This window comes from Helianthus annuus, chromosome 7 (genome assembly GCF_002127325.2).
Source record: "Helianthus annuus cultivar XRQ/B chromosome 7, HanXRQr2.0-SUNRISE, whole genome shotgun sequence".
Taxonomy (NCBI): Eukaryota; Viridiplantae; Streptophyta; class Magnoliopsida; order Asterales; family Asteraceae; genus Helianthus; species Helianthus annuus.
In genome coordinates this window covers 91,067,115-91,087,735 of record NC_035439.2, presented here as the reverse complement: position 1 = coordinate 91,087,735, position 20,621 = coordinate 91,067,115, and the positions used below count along the sequence as shown (strand labels likewise).

Below are 20,621 nucleotides of genomic sequence, written 5' to 3'. Positions count from 1 at the left end.
CAGAATTAGAGTTCATATGCATGTTTCCGTTATTTGCTTAAAAGTTGACTATTATGCCCTTTTGATATTAAAACGAGATTTCTGAAAATGTGAGAGGACAAAAAGTTTTATTACTGATAAATAAGTATTTCTTAAAAATTTGACATCAGTTTATGGGCTAAAATAAAAGTTATGCAAGATATCGTAAAACAAAAGCTTTTTATTAATTAAATAGCATTTTTGGCATAAATCATATTTAAACCCAATTTTGGCACCAAACTTTCTACCCACTGTTATGATATAATATTTTGGGATTTTTGGAAATTTTTGTCAAATTTTATACTGATCATAACATAGAGTTCTAGCATAAATTTGGTAATTGACGACAAAGCCCTTTTTGTTAATAAAATGAGTTTAATATATGACTTGCATACCAAACCTTTTTCAACTGATGTCATATGTTAAATAAGATATTTTAAACACTTGGAACTAATCAAAATCTCAGATTTCCTTAAACAACCCGAATATTGTTAAATACCGACTTTTATGCGAAATAGGCGCATAGTATGGTTTAAAACCATATTTAACGCTTAAGACTTGTTACCTACTGATTTTAAAAATAAATTTTTATACTTTAATAGTAAGCATAAGTCTTGAACTCAGATTTCCAAATTTAACCTTGAAGGCATATGTGAAATGACCAAAATGCCCCTATAGTGCATAGTTTGGCCATAAATGATGAACCTCACATATATATGATATCTTGCTGATGTAACTTGATAAAAATTAATATTTTTACTGTATAATTTAGACCAGAACCTCAGTTTGCTATTTATCCTCTTTTATAAACTTTAAAATGACCAAAATACACTTTTGGGGCTTAAATTGATTTTAAACTCGTTTTGGGCATAATGGAAGGTATCCTATTGATATCACGACATAATTTAAGCAAAATAACTTATAGAACTTGTACATGACTCATTCAGTTACCCGTTACGCATATACATGTTTGGTACGATTTATGTAACTAGTTTGCATAAATTAGTCGAAACGGGTCAAACCTTGTCATTTTTACTTCAGAATCCAGAATGTATTTAGTTTACCCATTTTACACAAGTCTTCATACTTGTTGGGTCTAAATCACATTCTAATCCGGTCATCACTTAATCTAGTGTTTCGTGACATAAACTCTTCTTTAAAACTAACCGGTCTAAGTTACAACTTAAATAAGACCTGTTAGGAAATCTTATAGGATATTAAAATATTCGTTCCAGATTAGGAGCCCAGTAAAAGCTACCTACACTTGCTGATTAGAATATACAGCTGAGAATAAATTACATTTTAGCTCAGGTAAATACTTTTAACTTATTTTCCGTTATACGGGCTTGGGATACGGTATTTAATAATACCTACCGCTTGGTCAGGTATGAAATCTCTTAATCAGATTGTGATTAATAAATTTACATAACCCGTTTTAATCTGTTTCGTTTGATGCAATGCCTTTGGGGGGTTAATGACCGTGTCCTGGATATCCTCGGCTCATTCATTAGAAATGCCCACGACTTAAGCACGAGGTGTAGGCATACACCTGACAGTTGCGTATGTAAAACAGTATCTCACTTGTGAGGAAACTTCTTGTGGGCCTATACTAAGTGGTGTGTCTATTAATCTTGTCTCGGCTCTTCTAACCGGGCCCTGAACGAACGACAAACATATAAATCTGTATACAAGATTATTTTTAAATAATTGTCCCAAGTTATAAAAGATTTTATGCCTTGTGCATCCAAACCAATTTTATAAACACTTTTCAAAAGAGTCAGTTAATTGTATTTACCAGTGTAAACTGACGTATTTTCAAAAAGACTAAGTGGCAGGTACTACGTGAAAATGGTTGGAAGCTCCTGAGCTCTAATTAAGGAATCTTGCAAATTCTTAGTGCTTAAAGTCTGTTGAACAATAATGTGTATTCTACTTTAGATCCGCCTGTGGATCCACTCACAACCGTTTGTATAATAGTTTATTATACTCTGCATTTCGGTTTGTATTAATATTTTCTTCCTAGACTTCCGCTGTGCATTAAATTATGTATATTTGACTATGATGATATTAACTACGTCACGATACTCCCCACCGGGCCCACCGGTTATATGTGGAAATATCGGGGTGTGACACCTCCGTTAGGAATTGGAATACCATGAATGAAACTAAGATTGTTATCACCAGTAACAAAAGATGGGAATGCTTCGATAGCAAGGATAAAAATGAAAGGTGAAAGAGGATCATCTTGTCTAACCCCACGTTCATATGAAAATTCCTTAGTTGGAGACCCATTTATTAAAACGGAAGAAATGGAGTCGAAAGCGTTGTTGAAATCAACCTTTAAGAGGAGAACCTTAGATTTAACTTGCTTAACCCAATACAGGACTTCGTTGATTATCATCGGCCCATCCAAGATGTTGTGATTTGCCAAAAACGGCGACTGTTCCTCAGATATGATTGAGTGAATAACCTTTTTAAGCCGATTAGCTAAAACTTTCGAGATAACTTTGTTTATACAACCGATTATGTTACGCCCTTAACTTTCAAACATCTATTTAACAGAAAGATAACTAAACACAAAAGGACTTAGAAAATCATTGTAACTTTTTCGCAAACATATCATTTTAAATACCATCTTTACAAAAGGGGAAAACATGTTTGACGTTATCTAGTTACAAGATTTCTAGACATAGATTCCATTAGACTTAATAACAACCAAAAGATTTACATGTTCTTGATTTTAAGAATATAACCAAAGTTTTGACCCATTTCAAGAAGGTAACTTCGGAAGCGCATTGTGAGCGGATATTGTGTGCGTTCGTTCCAAGTTCGCCAAACCATCTAAATCGCGGATTTACCTACAACAAAACAAAACTCCTTTATTAATTTCATTAAATTCTTTGCTATCTTCATCGACTATACACGATCTTACTTCGTAATTTATACATACACATCTATGTTTAACTTCAATAGATATATCATAATAATAAGTATCTATCCAAACTCGATTCATAAACTATTCATACAATGGACTCCTCTCTAACGAGTCCATACTTTCCATTCTATACTTTCACATAACATTCTCATTTACTTGACCCGTTAGTAACGAGTCAATATACATACTTCTTTAAACTTGTAATAATACATACATTTGTATGATCCATTTATAATGGATCTAATACCTCTATCTCATCTCTTAATATTACATTCCATATGACCCGTTCATGTCGAGTTATCACATACTCATCTTTTTCGCATAGCTTCTCATCCATTCGATTCGTTTGTGACGAGCCGATTAGGATTCATACTTTCACATAACAATTTCCATTCATATGACCCATTCATATCGGGTTAGACTACATGCTATAATTTACCGTAAGCTAACATTACTATGGGTTTCGCATAAAAGCATTATAATAACGGAATAAAAAAGTATGCATAAAGTAACATACCTTGGTCTTGCGTGCTTTCTGTTTTCTTGGTGCTTGGGGCTTCTTCTTTCATTCCTACATTACACGCATCCGTTCATTTAGCCCAACGAGTTCATTCCATCATATACAATAATTCTCATATTCCAAACATGAATGTTATCATCACATTTCAGAAATTTACACATTCATTACTTTAAACATTTCATCGAACACTTGGTGTGCATAATATTAACAAAGCATAAAGTACAAGTATTCTAAGCATACTTTTACTAAATCATAACATGGATTATCATAATCAATCAAATTCACCTATTCTTCTTAATCTACATCAATTTTGTCTATAATTTCCTACTCATACAAGATTATAAATCAAAGTTACTTATAGTTACATCTACATAAACATCACATTCATCATAATACTACATCAATTAGGTTTCTACTTTAAATTATCCAAATGACCAAAATCAAACATAATTCTTGTTCTATAGTGTAATCCTAACTTACAATTACACAAATTTTTACATGAACTCATGATTGGGTTGAAACCCACTTTCTACAAAATCATGAAATTATGAAAGTCAACTTACCACTTGTTGAGTAAACTTAGATGATTGCAAATTAAGGCACATGCATATGATTTGCTTTGAATTTCCTTTCCTATTTTACTAACTTCTGATTTGTGAGGGTTTCCTTCCTTTTTCTCTTGCCTGGAGCGACACACACACACACACACACACCAAATGTGTGTGTTTGTGTTTCACGTTTTATTTTAATAAACTTCTTTCTCCATGTACAAGTTTAGTCCCCCCAAATTAAGTGTTTACTTAATTTTTGGTCATAGCTCATTCATAAGATAATATTTCACATATATTCTAACTAAGTTATGCTTTCTAATTATTTTTACACCCACATGTACACTAAAACATTTTTGGGGTATTACATATTAGGCTTGTAGGCGGGAACTCGTTAAGACTTGTGGCATTATTTGATTTTGAGATGAGTGTAATAAAATCCGAGGAGCATCCGTGGCTAATAGACCCGGGATCATGAAAATGCTGCAAAAGATTGAAAAAAATCATCACCAAGGATATCCTATAATCTCTTCATAAATTTGAAATTGAAGTCGTCCGGTTCGGGTGCCCGGTCATCCCCGCAATCCCAAACAACATCTTTCACTTCAGCTCTTGAGAAAGAACATATAAGAAATCCACCGTCTTCATTCGATAAGGTCTTGAGATGTCTGCAGCGAAACTAAGGCCGAATACCGACAGGCTCCTTGAAACAATTTGAGAAAAATGTTAGTGTTTCTTCTTTTATGGCGCTTGGGTTGATGCACCATTCATTATTAATTGTTAAACCGTTAATTCTACTTCGACCGACTCGGCTATTTATACACCTATCAAGTAAGTTGAGTTCTCACCCCCAATGACGCCGTACGAACTTGCGATTTTTGTTTTAGGTCGAGTAATTCGCTTCACTAAATTCTGCAATCTCTTTTTTCATCTATCCCCACTTAGATTCAAAACTCAACTAAAACATTTATTCTTAGTAGTCAAAAAATTTTATGAGAATGTATTAGAAGAAACTATAACTATGAATAAGAATGTTATGATATGATTCAGAAAGTTTTGGCGAATTTAAAATAGACAGAATTGCAGAAATCAACCTTTATGTCTGCCCCAAACCGCACTTTATACTTTTCACTATGAAATCGGCAAAAACCAACCTTTACGTTCTTGTTTTGTTACACCTCATAACATTTACACCTAACCTAGTAAAAAAAACTCAGTTAAATGGCCTCACATGCGATGCACGTGAGGGCATTTAAAATTGTTAGAATATATAACTTTTCACATAACAAAACGTAGATATAAAAATATGTCTTCAGTTCATCTCGGTTTTACACAACGAAACGCAGATAAAAAAAATACATCTTGACATACATAAAATCGTTTAGAATACATAAATTTTCACACAATGAAACATAGATGAAAAAATATGTCATGAGTTTGACTCGGTTTTACACAACCAAATGTAGATAAAAGATATGTCGTTACGTAAATAAAATCTTTTAGAATATATAACTTTTCACTCAACGAAACACAAATAAAATACGTCGTAAGTTTGGTTTGGTTTCACACAACGAAACACAAATATTAAATTTGTCATGGAGTAGATAATTTTTTTAGAACATATAACTTTTCACATAACAAAACGTAGATGAAAAATACATCGTAAGTTTGTCTTTTCACATAATAAAACGTAAATAAAAAAACATGTAGTGATGTAGATAAAATATTTTAGAATATTTAACTTTTTACATAACAAAATGTAGATAAAAAAATATGTTGTGACTTCGACTCGATTTTACACAACGATACGTAGATAAAAAAAATATCATGACTTCGGCTCGGTTTCACACAATGAAAGTTAGATAAGAAAATATGTTGTGGGTTCGGATCAGTTTGACACAACAAAACGTAGATAAAAATACGCCGTCACGTAGATAAAATGTTTTAGAATATATAATAATTGTTTTTCATCATTTAAAAAATTATTCTGTTAAATAGTTAAAAAAATGTTAGATAATAAAAGAAAACGAAAAGCTGTGTTTGAAATGATAAGAGTTCATTTTCTCAAAAATAGCATAGTTTTGGATACTAAGGGAGGGCGGTATGGTTGCGGGGATCTCATTAAGGGATGGGGGTCACCGATCGGTGAACCACACCGGGTCCATTGGTGAGTGGGGATCGATGAGTGGGGAGGGTTGATTTCGGTGTATAGTCACTGATGAGAGGAAAGAGGAGAGGAGATGAGAGATACAACCAATCAATTTTTTTTTAATGAGGGGTGTTTGAACCATACCTAGTGATTGAGTGTAAAATGGGGAGTAGAATAGAGAGTTGACATGGCATGCTATTATTGGGTAGAGAATGACTCAAACACCTTAGAGTGATTGAACCATACCCTCCACCCTAAGATGTGAAATTATGAAAAATACCATTTATTCTTAGTTTGTTTTTGACTACTTTAAGATGTTACAAAATTAAAAGTTAATACTCCAAGGGAGAGGATCATGAGAAAACTATATATAAATGAGAAATTAGCGAAAATCAATAAAAAAAATTGTAAAAAAAAATTGGTATGTTTTTTAGGTTTTTTTTAGTTGGTTTTTTGGTTTTCTCATGATCCATCCCCAATACCCAAAATGTTACTTTATAGTTAGGGGTGTTTGGTGTTGCGTTTTCAAAACTGCGTTTTGAAAAAGCATGTAGGTACATGTTTCTCCAAAACGCAGATAATCACTTTTTCATCCAAACACTTTTTTAGATTATTTATGTTTTACAAACGCAATAATCAAATAATCACTTCAAAACGTAATCCCAAAGACCCTCTTAGTACCCAACTTTATTACTTTTCATTAACCACAAAGACCAACCATATGGTAATACTATGATTTACTTTAGGTTTACATAAAAGAAAAAGTAAAAATTTAAGATTAACCCTCAAGTTGTATTTAGGATGGTCGGTTAAGTATTATCAAGGACGATGAATTCAAAGTGTGTTCGATTATAACACTTTATGTAAGTCACACGTTGTCTGTGTACAGGAAATGCACTGTCATAAAGAATGTCACCCATTAATTGTGATAACACATTTTGAGTGCATTAATAATGGATGAAAAGAGAATCTACGGTAAAGTATGTTTAGACGAAAGAAATTAAAGATCGGTTACCTCTTAGGAAGTTCCTACCGAGTGATAAAACTAAAGTCATTGGCACGTCATTGGTAAAACGAATAATATTGACTTATATAATAGAGCAAAAGCGAGTATAATAGAGCAAAAGCAAGCATCTAATTAGTGGTATAATGTCCTGTCATATGATTAATGAAACAACTAGTAATTTATAGCTAGGCAACAACCCTTTTTGAAACATTGCTAGATATCAAAGCAAACTTGGTTTGTTTGGCTGTTCAAAAAACTAAAAAGAAAATCTAAGCAAATGAAGAGTTTCTTGCATATATGTACTAGTAGCAGTAGAAATAAACTGACTTAAATGTTGAACAACCTCATAAAGCTCAAGTAAAGCAATCTACCAACTTATCTTCTAGAAGAATCAGGTAAAAGGCCATGTGTTTAATAAACATTCAACAAGGCGACCACATAAAGTGTGAAACGATGGGCATCTACAATTTTAAATGAAATGAAAAATGAAACACTATAATATACTTTTAAAAAAGAACTTATACACACACGATGGATACACCTGAAGAGGTATGATCCCAATTCATATGAGAACACATGTCAGGGATTACACCACTCCAAGCTGGCGTCCTCGACACACAAAGACATTCAGAAGGTTCTAGAAGCTTTTGGAAGAAGGCACTTGGTGACAAGAAGATGCTCCTGTAGACAGAAATGACGACAGGTGGCACCAATAGCGAGACGCCAGCAACGGTTGCAAGATCCTGGGAGGACAAGACGACAGCCAGTACAAGCGAATGCCTAGCTGGAGCGAATAACCGTACGACACGTCACCTCAGAGACTGACAACGTCAGAGGTGACAGAACGGATTTTCCTCCTGGTCGGACAGCTGACGAACGCTGGCTAGCTGGCAGGTCTCCTCCTTCACTATTCTCCGGCTATAAATATAGACACTACCTCAAAGTTTAAGGATTCGATTTCTCACTGTCTTATTCTAAACACACACTTATCCTCAAAACGATTACTTATTCTCACCCCGGAGGGTTGTCACAAGGAGAACCTCCATCATCTCCTCCTTGTGGTAAGTCACCGGTGTTGTTCGTTTTGCAGGACATCCTTGTGGAATCAGCTATTCGACGAGTGAAGGATAGAGATTGAACCATAGGACACAAGACGACCAGCTAAGATAGTCTAGTATTATCCAGTGTTTCATCATTGGCGCCCACCGCATTTTTACAACCATTTTCATCTCTTTTCTTTTCAAAAACACTCTTCAATGGCTGAACCAAACTCTTCTTTTCACATCGGCGGTGAAGGCTCTCCGTTTGGTGCGACGGCGGACAACGCACAAGTCCAACACCACCAAAGGGACGAGCATGTCGGGGGAGAGTTCACTGATGCCGGAGTTACTAATGTCTTTGATAGTGCTACACGAGCAAACCAACATATGACTCCCGGCGCACCAACTACAAGTACAATCAACATGGTTTTCCCTTCACTGCCAGAAGGAGAAACACCAGCTTCATGGTACGCTAACTCACAGGCAGTACTATACATGACGTACACACAGATGTGCGCACAGGTGCAGTTCCCAGCATAAACACCAATGCAGCAAGTGCATGCGCAACACACATAGCAACACCCATCGCAAAGGGTTTCGTCACTTCACCGAGAATCGACTTACGATACTGAGGCGTACCAGCAACAACATCCAAGGGACAGTTATCATAATATCAGCAGTACGTGTCACACGTATTGCAACACCAGAAATCCCAACTACTCTCATCTCACACGACCTAGAATGCGCATGCAAGTACGCGAACGACTAGGTCCGCGTGGGATGGAGAAAGAATTTGAAGGTATGTCAAATGATTATGATCTGTCTTATCAAGATGGAGATAATACGAGCGTGTTCAGCAGGCTCCCACCAAACCATGAACCATACAAACCCCGTGCGCCTGCAGGGTACAATCTAGAAGCAGAATAAGATTTCACCTTAAGTTACAGACCACAAGGTGTAGCTGAAAAATCTAAGTTTATCAGGGAAATTGCCATGGCTACACTAGAAAAAACAAAACTGCCACACAATGTCGGGAAGTGCAATGGGCTCACAGACCCGGATGACCATATTCAAGTGTTCATAAGTGCAGGAGTTGTAGGAAGATGGTCACTTCCAACATGGTGTCATTTGTTTGTCCAAACTTTCGTAGGCGCAGCACGCGCATGGTTTGACAGCTTACCATCTAGAAAGATGAAGTCATGGATGGATTTCTAGACGGTTTGACAGCTTACCATCTTGAAAGATTAGCCAGCAGCGCAGATATACTAGAGTCCCAGCTGACGTCCTGAACATCTGGCGCAAAGATAACGAGGGCATCGAAGACTTCATCACGAGATATAACAAGGAATGTCTAGAAATCGACAATGTTGGCGATGAAATTACGTGCGCGCATTTCATGCGCGCTGTCAAAAGCGATGATTTAATATGAAGAGTGAGAGGAAGAGTCGGTGGCTCAAAAGATTGGGAGACATTCATTGAAGCAACTAAGATTATTGCGCAAACGGAGAAACAACTGACCGGCGATGAAAGCCGTTAATACAATTATAACCAGCACACCAATGAGAGACGTAACAAAAAAGGGCGAATCCCTGCTTGGAAGACGTCTGGTTATAATGAAAGGCCTCAAGAAGACGCGCGAGTAACCATCAATCGGATCGGATACCGGAAAGAGATCAAACAAGAGAACAGAGAGAGGCACTGGACACCTCTCACAAAAACTCCCTCCATAGTGTTATCTACTGAAAACCACCAGTTCAAAGCTGCACAACAGATGCGCAACAAAAAGGGGCAGGTGACGTGTGCATGTGTGTATATAATTTTTAGATATATTTTAAGCTCTTTTTACTCACGAATCAAGTTTTAAATTTATAAAACGCGATATAATACTATCACTCTACACACGTTAGGGCAAGTGCATCCATCGCGGACGTAGTATAGTGATGAAAAGATACCGAGGTTTAAAATGCGAACAAATTTAAATAAACAAAAGGTTAAAAATACGACCAAATTTTCAACAAATGAACAGTTCAAAGAAATGGAAGATTAAAAAAAGACGAACCGTTCATAAAAAAGTTTGAAAAGTGAAGGATTTTTTCAAACTTTTTATTGTTAATCTTTTCTCAAATCTTCAATTGGACCGTTCATTTTTTAACCTTTTGTTAATTAAAATCGTTTGCTTTTTAAATAATTACATTAAATTATTTTTTAATACCTTTTATTTTTTTTACAATTGTCATTTTTAAAAATCTTCGGTTTCTCAAGTCGTTCCTTTGTTTAAATCTGTTTGTTTTTAAATTCCTCTGATTTTTAAATTGTTCGTTTTTTTGAATTTTCTTTTTCCTAATGGCTATAAGTAAAATTATAGAATACAGAGTTTAAAAAATAAAGTATCTTAAAAAGAACTAATTTAAAATGCATGATTAAAAAAACAATTTCTTTAGAAAAAGTTTAATAAACAAACAATTTTAAATAGAACGATAAAAATGATTTATTAAAAAAATGAATGACTTTAACATGACGATTTTTAAAAAATGAATGATTTCAAAAAAGATGGACGGTTTTAAAAAAGGTTTAAAAAACAAATGAATTTCAAAGCAACGTTTATAAAAAAACAAATTTGTATATTTAAAACGTACTTTATTAAATATTAATCGTTAAAATAAGAAAATAATATAAAAACTTAAACAATTACATAAATAGTCTCTTTTTTTTTGTAATTTACATAAACAACTCCTAATGTGTAAAAGGACTAAAATACCCTTAGATTTAATTAGACGAAAGTAACAAGGTTAGTGTAAAAAGCCAAAACCATAAAAAATACAACCTCAGTTAGGGTTGTAAACGAACCGAACGAACACGAACAAGGCCTTGTTCATGTTCGTACGTTAAGGAAATAAATGTGTTCACGAACGGTTCATGAACACTTACCGAACGAGATTTTATGTTCGTGCTCGTTCATTAAGGAAATGAGCGTGTTCGCGAACGGTTCACGAACACAAATAAATTTGGCGAACACGACGAAGGATAAAGATAGATGGCCCAGAGAGTAGCACTCGAACTTGAATCCCTTATTGTGGAACGGAGGTCGATCGTATTCGCCGATGTAAATAATGAGAAATGAAAGGGAAATGATGCATAAACAAAGTGAAAGTGGTAGTTTCATTGTTAGGGTAATAAAATAAATAAAGTTTAATAATATAAAAAGTATAAATAAAATATAAGAAAATACAAAGATCTTCAATTAAAACACAAACATACGAACATAAACGAACGCAATTCGACGGATGTTCACGAACACCTTACCGAACGTTCACGAACACAATCGAACGAACGAGACCTCTGTTCATGTTCATTCATTTAACTAATCGAACGAAATTTCTTGTTCATGTTCGTTCGTTTATTAAACGAACGAACATAAACGAACTTCTCCCGGACGGTTCACGAATTGTTCGCTAAACATTCGGCTCGTTTAAAGCCCTAACTTCAGTATTTGATATGTCAAAAGTTTTCTTTTTAAACTAAAGGGTCAAACTCACTAAACCATAAGGGTAAAAATAGTAATTTAATTTTTAGAATAAGACAACTTGCTTTATTTGAAACCATGTTTAAGACACAAATATCTAGGATATATTTTTTCTTTCTTTGAAACTAGGCTCAAATAAGATTCTATTGAGTCGACTTTACATATTAAGTTTCATATAAATACATAACAAATTCAAATTAATAACTTACTGGACCCCACTCTTATAAAATATTAAACTCCATTCATAGACACAATGGATGTATATTTTTTTTAAGTGCAACTTTATAGATTTTCTTTTAATTCGTCTTCGGCGGCACTCGAACTGTTGTTAATAAGAGAAACATCACTTTAACTCCAATGACTTTGTCAATTAGACATAACCTCCACCTAAAAGCAGCTATACAACGACAGGTGGCTCCGTAAACTTAAAAAATAAGAGTGGAAGGATTAAAAACTTGTTTTAACTTTAAGCTATGATATCGTATACTTCTAGATGATTGAACGATAAACTTAAATGATAATTTTATGCATACACAAATGCTATGGAGGGGAATAGTGTCAGACAGCTGTCAGCTGTCTGGCTCTTCCCTATTGGCCCAAACGAATTACGATTTTACACCACTTTTGAATTACGATTTTGCTTTCAGTTTAAAATTACGCTTTTGTCCCAAGTTCAAAATTACAATTTTCCCATTGTTGTAGACATTTTTGTAGACGTTGACAAATTACGATTTTACCCCCTGTTAAAATTATGATTTTACCCTCAGTTCAAAATTTCAACTTTGCTATCGTTGTAAATTTTGACAAATTGCGCTTTTACCCCCAGTCATAATTACGATTTTACCCCCATTTCAAAATTATCTTCCATTGTTGTAGCTTTTGATAATTTACGATTTCCCTCAGGTCAAAATTACAGTCCTGCCATCGTTTTCGTTTTTTGAACCTATGTTAGTGTTTTGTTTTAATTGGTTGAGTTGATGTAATTTTTATTCGCTAGCGTTCACTTATTGGTCATGACGAATTACGAATTTGCCCCTAGTTTATAATTACAGTTTTCTCATCCTTTTAGTTTTTTTTCCTAACAAAATTATGATAGCATTTTGTTTTAAAGAGAATTGGCCTGTAATAATCTCAACTAGATGTCATTGGCCATTGTCAGCCCCACCTTTGAATATTCCCCATGGTAGTCCCACCTTTCACATATTTTTCCTCCACCGTTCCTTAGTTAAAAAACTTAACGGAGTTAAGTTTTTTTTCCGAATTACAAACTGACGTATTAGGGCTTTTGATCAGAACGAGGATACGAGTCTATTAATGTAAAACTTACCTCGAAACGGTGCTCCAAACGACTTGATTTTTGTTAATTGGAAGTTTAAACACCCAAATTGAAACACCGTTTTTTCATCATTTGGTGCACAATTTCAAGGTAAGTTTACATCATTCGACTCGTATTCTCATTCTGATCAAAAGCCCTAAAACATCAGCTTGTAATTCAGAAAAAAAAGTTAACTCCGTTAAGTTTTTTTAACTGAGGACCGGTGGAGGAAAAATAAGTGGAAAATGGGACTGGCATGGGGAATATTCAAAGATGGGACTGGCAATGGCAATGACGTCTAATTGGGATTATTACATGCTAATTCCCCTTGTTTTAATTGATGAAGAAATGTTTGGCGTAGCGCCCTGCAACGCGAGCATTAACTAGTTAATAAAGTATTGTAGTTGTTTTAAACATTTAGAATTGGGTTGAATCTTTGAATCATTACATGAACGACGTTACGTGTATTTTATTGATCCTAAGACATACATTATTACAAGAAATTTAGTTAATTTCAATGACCTAGTTAATTATAAAAATAAATTATAGCATTCAAAAGCCGTAATATAATAACACCGAAATCACAGCTTAAAAGGTATAGATCTTTGCTCATACCAATACAATAATATTTAACCAACAATATATTAATTTACTCGCACATGTGCCAAAAAAGTTGTATAAATTAAAGATTTCCTATTTAAGATCTAATCAAACTAGAAAATTAACAAGCCCCCACTAACCTTGGAAAATTTAAAGCCATTTTTGAAGCTTTAATCGGCTTGTTAAATTGAAGATTTGAAGCCGAGTAAAAAAAAAAAAAAAAAAAAAAAAAGAGAAAACATTAAAATTATAAGTCTATAAACTCCAAAGCCGACGTCAATATGAAAGCAAGAATTGTAACGGAAGAAACGCCAAAAGCTTTAGCCAATGAGCCGCTGCCGCTACTAGCTGCCGATTGGCTGGCTCCTGTGGTTTTGCGGCTGCACACAATTTAATAATATTTAGAATATCGATAAATATTTAAATAATTATTAGAATATCGAAAAATTTTTAAAAAAATGAGTGGAGGACTGATCAACACACAACACGGTTACATGGGCGGCATTATGTTTCTGAAAATTTATTTTTTATATATATTTTTCGTTAGTGCCACACCGACTTTTGATGAGCACATATATTTATACATTTATTGTTTAATTTAAAGTCGAATATTGTGTATTTAATGTATTGTTAAATAAATATAAGTCGACTTGAATATGCAAAAAGTAAAAAATATTCTAAATCTGGCGAATATAAGTTCTGCCATCCAAATATAAAATATGAATCTTAGCGGAGGCATAAAGATATTATTATTCCCACGCATATTTTTATAGTATTAAATGTTTAAAAATACATAAAAATGATGTCTTTTTATAGAAAGTATATGCTCATCATAAGTTCAGAAGCAGAAGGGAGTAAAATGAATTAGTGTAAATTACAAGGAGTTGAATGGTAAGTCTTACATAGAATATGGGACATAAAAAATAGGCTGGTTGCAACAGTAAAAAAATGGGGTTTTTGAAATCTGGACTAAAATGGCAACAAATTGCAAACCTCAGGGACCCAGATTTAAAAATTTTGGATTTTGGACTAAAGTGGCAAAAGTGAGCAAACCTCAGGGACCATTTTGGCTATTAACTCTAAAAAATGAATTGGATTATAGAGTAAATTGCTAAAATCGTCCCTGAAGTTTGGGCATCCTAAAACAACTTTTTTTTGTACAATATAGTCCTTCACGTTTGAGATTTTTTGCCGTTGTCATCCAAACGTCTAATTTCCTTTATTTTTTCTATCAAACATTTGGATGAAAATAAAAAAAAATCACAAATCTTAGGGACGATTTTGGCAAAAAAGTATGACGTTTGGATGAAAATAGCAAAATATCTCAAAAGTGAAGGAATATATGGTAAAAAAAAATTGTTTCAGATGAAAATAACAAACATACTCAAACCTCATGGACGATTTTAACAATTTACTCTGGATTATATTGGATTATATGATGGGTTGATCTTATTTAACACAAAATTACTAAGGGTGTTGCTAAATGTACCCCCTTTTCTACTGAATGCACCCCCTCCTTCAACTTTTACATTAATATAATTCAAACCCTTTTGTTTTTCTTTCATTTTTTTATCTTTAATTATTATTATTACTAGTATTTGTTTTTAAAACGTTATTTTATTTAAAAAGAAACTTTTTTTATTATTTGAAAAATAATCGTTTTCTTACGTTTTAAACTAAAGCGAGTCATTTTAATTTTGAAATGAATTTTTTATTCATAGCGGCTTGAAGTGGGTATGCGAATTCGGTTTGTATAAACAATGATGCACAAAAAATTAAATGAACCTTTAAAGCCAGCCAACTTAACTAACGTTTTATTTTCTTTTTACGTCTTATTACTTTTAATAAATAAAAGTTGTTAATTATATTAAAAAACATTTTAATATAATAATAATACTAATAAAAATAGAAATAGAAAGATGAGAGAACTAAAATACGAAATAAATAAAAAATATAAAAGCAACTATTTTTTTTAAGAAAAGTTCTGGAACTTTTTTATTGTATAAAAAATATCTTTTTTATTAATTTTAACGACATTTTATAGACACATAATAAAATATAGTAAGAGAAAGTGTCTTCAAATTATAGAAACACAATAGTTTTCAAAAACAATATTTGAATTCGTTTAGAGGGGTGAAATTTAACAACTTTTAAATTATATTTTTAGAAAGGGGGGTATGACTAGTAAAAAAAGGGGTGCATTTAGCCAACCCTAATTACTAATTACCCTCTTGTAACATGCCTATTTAGTTTTTTTTTTTTTTCTAGTCTTTAAATTTATATACTGTTTTTTTAACTTCTAGTATATAATGGTTAAAATACATTTTACTTGATTTGTGAAAAAATGTAGATAAATAAACATTTCAGAAAGTGTGTATTAAATTATATTTGCTATTATATACTAAAATAGTTGTAATTCAAATAAAAAATATGCTCTAAATAAAAAAAAAAAACAGAAAAAATAATAATAAAAAGTTCACATTCTGAGAGAGTAATTGCCTAATTGGTAGCTTTTGATGTTCAAAATATTCTTATATTATATCTAGATCCCATCGTATGACAGAAAATGACTCAAAACCAACAAATAACAAATTTGTATAAAACGACAAAAGAAAACCGTAGCTCTTCTCAATTAAGAAATGGATAAATTAGTAAATATACCTGTTCGCCGGAGTAGGGCAGAAAGCAATGACATAGTTGCCGGAATTACACGTAAAAGTGCTGGTTCCGTCATCATACGCATAGCTATACGCCGTCGGACACGCAGTTTTAAAATACTCAGAATACGATGTGGGATTACACGTTTGTGGAGTCGAAAACGCCCCGCTACAACAATACATTGGATCACCAAACGCCTCGCAAGCACTCCTACAAGCAACCGATTCATCACCCGCACCGGTTAACCGGAGATCCGACGGACAGTTTTTGTTCAAGTCAGTGAAACATCCAGTGACATTACAGTTATCACCTATTAAAAGATAAACATGTAGAGTAGTAAAAAATGGTTAGGACTTATTGCATTAGAAAAGGATAGAAATACAAATTATATAGCCAAGCCAAAGGCTAATTAGCAAGCGCGAAGCTTTGTGGGTCGGAGGGAGCGGCCGGCCCCGAACTTTTCACTCAGCAGTGAATAATATGTAGTTTTCATATAAAAAATTTTCAGTATATACGTTTTCGACCCTGGTCGGAAATCTCAAGCTTCGCCACTGTTAATTAACTAAGCGGCTAAAGCCCACGAATAAATAAAACTTCTTTATTATGCTAACAATCAATCATCCACCTTGTGGTAGAATCATCATCGGGAGATTGTAACCGTCAACAAGGCTGACATCATAGAAATCCAAACCGTTGGCTCCGTTGAGAGTGAACTCGGCTAAGGTAGCCGGAGGTGCGGCTCCACCTCCGTTGCATTCAACGGAACCGGAGCCGCAATCACCTGTGACACAGGTGAACCGGCCGGTGGAATCGGTTGAGCAGAGTGTACGGCCCCAAATTCGGCCGGACCAGCCGGCAGGGATGGATATGGAGTTCGATTGGCTCGGCTGGAGCGGGAAACCGGTGGTTGGAAGAGGAGGAGTGCCTGCACCGGAGAGAAGGCCGGTCCAGACCGGATACGAGCACTGATTGGTGAGTGTGAATGTTGTTGATTGGATTGAATTGAATGTAGATATGAGAGTGAGAGTTAGGAGAGTGAGAGTCAAGTGAAGTTTCGACATCGATGACGTCAGTGGCGGTTATAATATTTTCAGGTGAAAGTGAAGGTAGAAGGGGAGAACTGAGAAGATGTAGTGGTGGTCGTTATGTTTCTGTAACCGTCTTTGGGTCACACTCTACATGAAGATGTGTATATATACTGTTGGAGTTACTACTTTGGTCCCTTTTTTATGTATATATGTATCATACTTGACCCCTTTTGATATGGTTGATATTCAATATCAAGCAAAACCTATATGGATGGTATAAATAGTACAACAACAACCATTCTTAGTAAATGATACAAATAGCAAATCTACATGTACGCTCTAAGAAGGGTGGGGTGTGGACAAACTTTACTCTATCTCTGGAGATGGAAATGTATCCAGAGAGACCTCCGACAATAAAACAACTGCTTCCAGGGAGATCATCGGTTCCAATACAATATAATAACATGTTATGTTTTACTTTTATCGAGAGGTTAAAGCAAGAGTGTTTATGGTTTGGTTAAGTTGATTTAATGACACAGTTTATGTTAGAAACTAGGGCTGTAAACGAACGAAGGAACACGAACAAGGCCTTGTTCATGTTCGTTCGTTAAGGATATAAGGTATTCATGAACCGCTCATGAACACTTACCAAACGATACTTTTTGTTTGTGTTCGTTCATTAAGGAAAGGAACGCGTTCACGAACGATTCAGGAACACAGATAAAATTGGCGAAGACGATAGTGGCTAGAGGTGGACGGTGAGAGGGAGCGACGCTAAACCTTGAAGCCCAATATTTGAATGAAGGTCGATATTGTTTTTTATGTGAATAATGAGAAAGAAAGTGGGAAGTGTGCGTAAACGAGGTGGAGATAGGGTTTCCTATTTTATTTGTTTGGGTGATGATAAAAATAAAAATTAAAGAATATAAAAAGTTTAGATAAAATAAATAAATGCTAACAAATCTTTAATGAACAACATAAACAAACGAATATGAACGAATGTCACGAACACATTATCAAACGTTCACGAATGTAATTGAACGAACGACACATTTGTTCGTGTTCGTTCATTTAACTAACTGAACGAGACTTTTTGTTCATGTTTGTTCATTAATTAAACTAACGAACATAAACGAACTTCCCGCTGAATGGTTCACGAACTGTTCACTGAACGTTTGGTTCGTTTATAACCCTATTCAAACCGTTAGCCGGACGGTTTCTTCAAAATCAAACTATATACATGTCAAACTGGATGAACTTGTCGATTTGCTTCTATTTAAATGGTTTAATTGATTTTAAATTCATTAGTTAAAGCCTTAAAGGTAGTATATATTTTCTTTTCATTCAATAAATGGTAGATATTTTTAAACACGCTTGACAATATTATATTAAATTAATATGAAGAAACAAACACATGCTTACAAGTATTAGGTGATAATCAAATAAGTTCAACGATTAAAACAAGTTGAAGTTTATGGCCTAAATCATGCATATTAAATCCATGTTCTACTAACATTTTTTTTATATATAGATTTGACTTAAAAATAATAAATCCAAGAATGTTACAATCGCAAAATACTTTTTTGCTATAGTCAAGTGTTGGCGACAACATCGGTTTACAAGTATAGATAATTTAAAATAAACCAATAACAAATAAATTAGAAACATTGGTAGCTTCTGTGTGCACTTTCACAAAAGTGTAGTTGTTTTACTTGTTTGTAATGAAAACTATATACATGTTGGAACTTGGAAGTTTTGTGTGAATGAAAGTCTCAAGTTGGTAATTCACCTTTTCTCATATTGGTGTGGGAACAAAAAGATAGGCTATTTATAAAATGAAACCTTAATGAAGCCTTTGAAGTCTTATGACATATTTTACCACAAGGCCTACCCGCGCGCGCAGGGGGTGCAAAAAATGGAACCGGAATTAGTTGAACTCGCGTATGCCCGCACGTCCTGCGGACACAAATGCAGCTCCGAAAACCCGGGCTTGCGGGAGACAATCAAGTTCGGATCTCAGTTTCTGCAACACAACTTCTTTTTGTTTCAGGAAAGTGCTCAAGTCCGGCAGCGTACCCTAGGAACAGACGACGAATCTGTTTAAGGGAATTATGTCAAACACAAGCCCGATTCACTCGTTTACTGTTTCTTCAATTTTATTACATTCTGTCCAGTTTCTGTTCAATTCTTTTATACAGGTTTTCTAACAAACTTAAACAGATCCGTTTTACTAATTGTTTCTGCATTCTTTTCGTTTCAGAATGGAATCCCAGCTGATGACTACTGCTGTTTCTACTGTCATGACCAGTGCTGTTTCTGCGGTCATGACTTCTGCTGTTACTGTCACTACCGGTCTAGTGACACCACTACCTAATGTAGTGTCGCATGCTGAGAAACCAGAGAAATTCAGTGGTGTGAATTTCAAACAGTGACAGCAAAAGATGTTCTTTTATCTGACCACGCTGAACCTGGCAAGGTTCTTGACTGAACCTAAACCCCATGTTGATGAAGGGGATTTGGATGGTCAATCTGTGAGTGCGATGCATGCTTGGAATCATTCGGATTTCCTGTGCCACAACTTTATTTTGAATGGTTTGGTGGATACATTGTATAATGTGTATTGCAAAGCAAAGACTGCCAAAGAATTGTGGGAGTCTTTGGATCGCAAATACAAAACAGAAGATACGAGCACTAAGAAATTCGTGGTGGCTAAGTTCTTGGACTTTAAAATGATAGACTATAAAACGTTCATGAGCCAAGTCCAAGAATTGCAGGTTATCCTTCATGATATTCATGCGGAAGGAATGATGCTCAGCGAAACATTCCAAGTTTCTGCAATGATCGAAAAATTGCCACCATTTTGGGTTGATTTCAAGAACTATCTCAAGCATAAGCGAAAGGAGATGACCATTGAAGATCTTGTTATTCGTCTTCGGATTGAAGGAGACAACAAAGTGGCCCTAAAAAAGGTTGATGGTCCTGAAACAGTGAAGGCCAATCTTGTTGAACATGGCCAATCTTTAAAGGGAAAAAACAGTGGAAAGGGTGGAAATAAAAGTCATGGGAAACGCTCCAACCTTGGCCCTAAGGGAGGAGTTGGGAAAAAGAAGTTCCAAGGAACTTGTTATAATTGTCAAAAGCAAGGCCACAAGGCCAGCGAATGCAAACTTCCCAAGAAGGAAAATGCTCGATACGTGAACATGGTTGATGAAGTCAACAACCTGGTTGCCATGGTCACGGATCTCTCGATTTTGGTGACTGAAGTTAATTTGGTCGGGTAA

At 34.6% G+C, this 20,621-nt stretch overlaps 2 protein-coding genes and 1 long non-coding RNA gene across 3 annotated transcripts; 1 reads left to right on the top strand and 2 right to left on the bottom strand.

The window, feature by feature from the left end:
* Positions 1–2,658: 2,658 nt before the first annotated feature.
* Positions 2,659–4,161, bottom strand: LOC110903288. Its single transcript, XR_002571819.2, has 3 exons — positions 4,037–4,161; positions 3,471–3,524; positions 2,659–2,876 (listed from the first exon to the last, which is right to left on the bottom strand). It is a non-coding gene; the product is annotated as an uncharacterized LOC110903288 (long non-coding RNA).
* Positions 4,162–13,677: 9,516 nt separating this feature from the next.
* On the bottom strand, positions 13,678–17,485 carry LOC110899461 (thaumatin-like protein 1b). Its single transcript, XM_022146356.2, has 3 exons — positions 16,938–17,485; positions 16,316–16,622; positions 13,678–14,034 (listed from the first exon to the last, which is right to left on the bottom strand). The coding sequence occupies exons 1-3, from the start codon at positions 17,371–17,373 to the stop codon at positions 13,902–13,904; spliced, it is 876 nt and encodes a 291-aa protein (XP_022002048.1). The 5' UTR covers positions 17,374–17,485; the 3' UTR covers positions 13,678–13,901.
* Positions 17,486–19,781: 2,296 nt separating this feature from the next.
* On the top strand, positions 19,782–20,621 carry LOC110901803. Its single transcript, XM_022148583.1, has one exon. The coding sequence runs from the start codon at positions 19,782–19,784 to the stop codon at positions 20,619–20,621; it is 840 nt and encodes a 279-aa protein (XP_022004275.1).

Coding starts and splice junctions, on each gene's coding strand:
- LOC110901803 (XM_022148583.1), top strand. CDS start 19,782: ATGTTCTTTTATCTGACCACGCTGAACCTGGCAAGGTTCTTGACTGAA.
- LOC110899461 (XM_022146356.2), bottom strand. CDS start 17,373: ATGTCGAAACTTCACTTGACTCTCACTCTCCTAACTCTCACTCTCATA. Junction 16,623..16,937: donor GATGATGATTCTACCACAAG/GTGGATGATTGA, acceptor ATCTTTTAATAG/GTGATAACTGTAATGTCACT. Junction 14,035..16,315: donor TGCCCTACTCCGGCGAACAG/GTATATTTACTA, acceptor AATTGTGTGCAG/CCGCAAAACCACAGGAGCCA.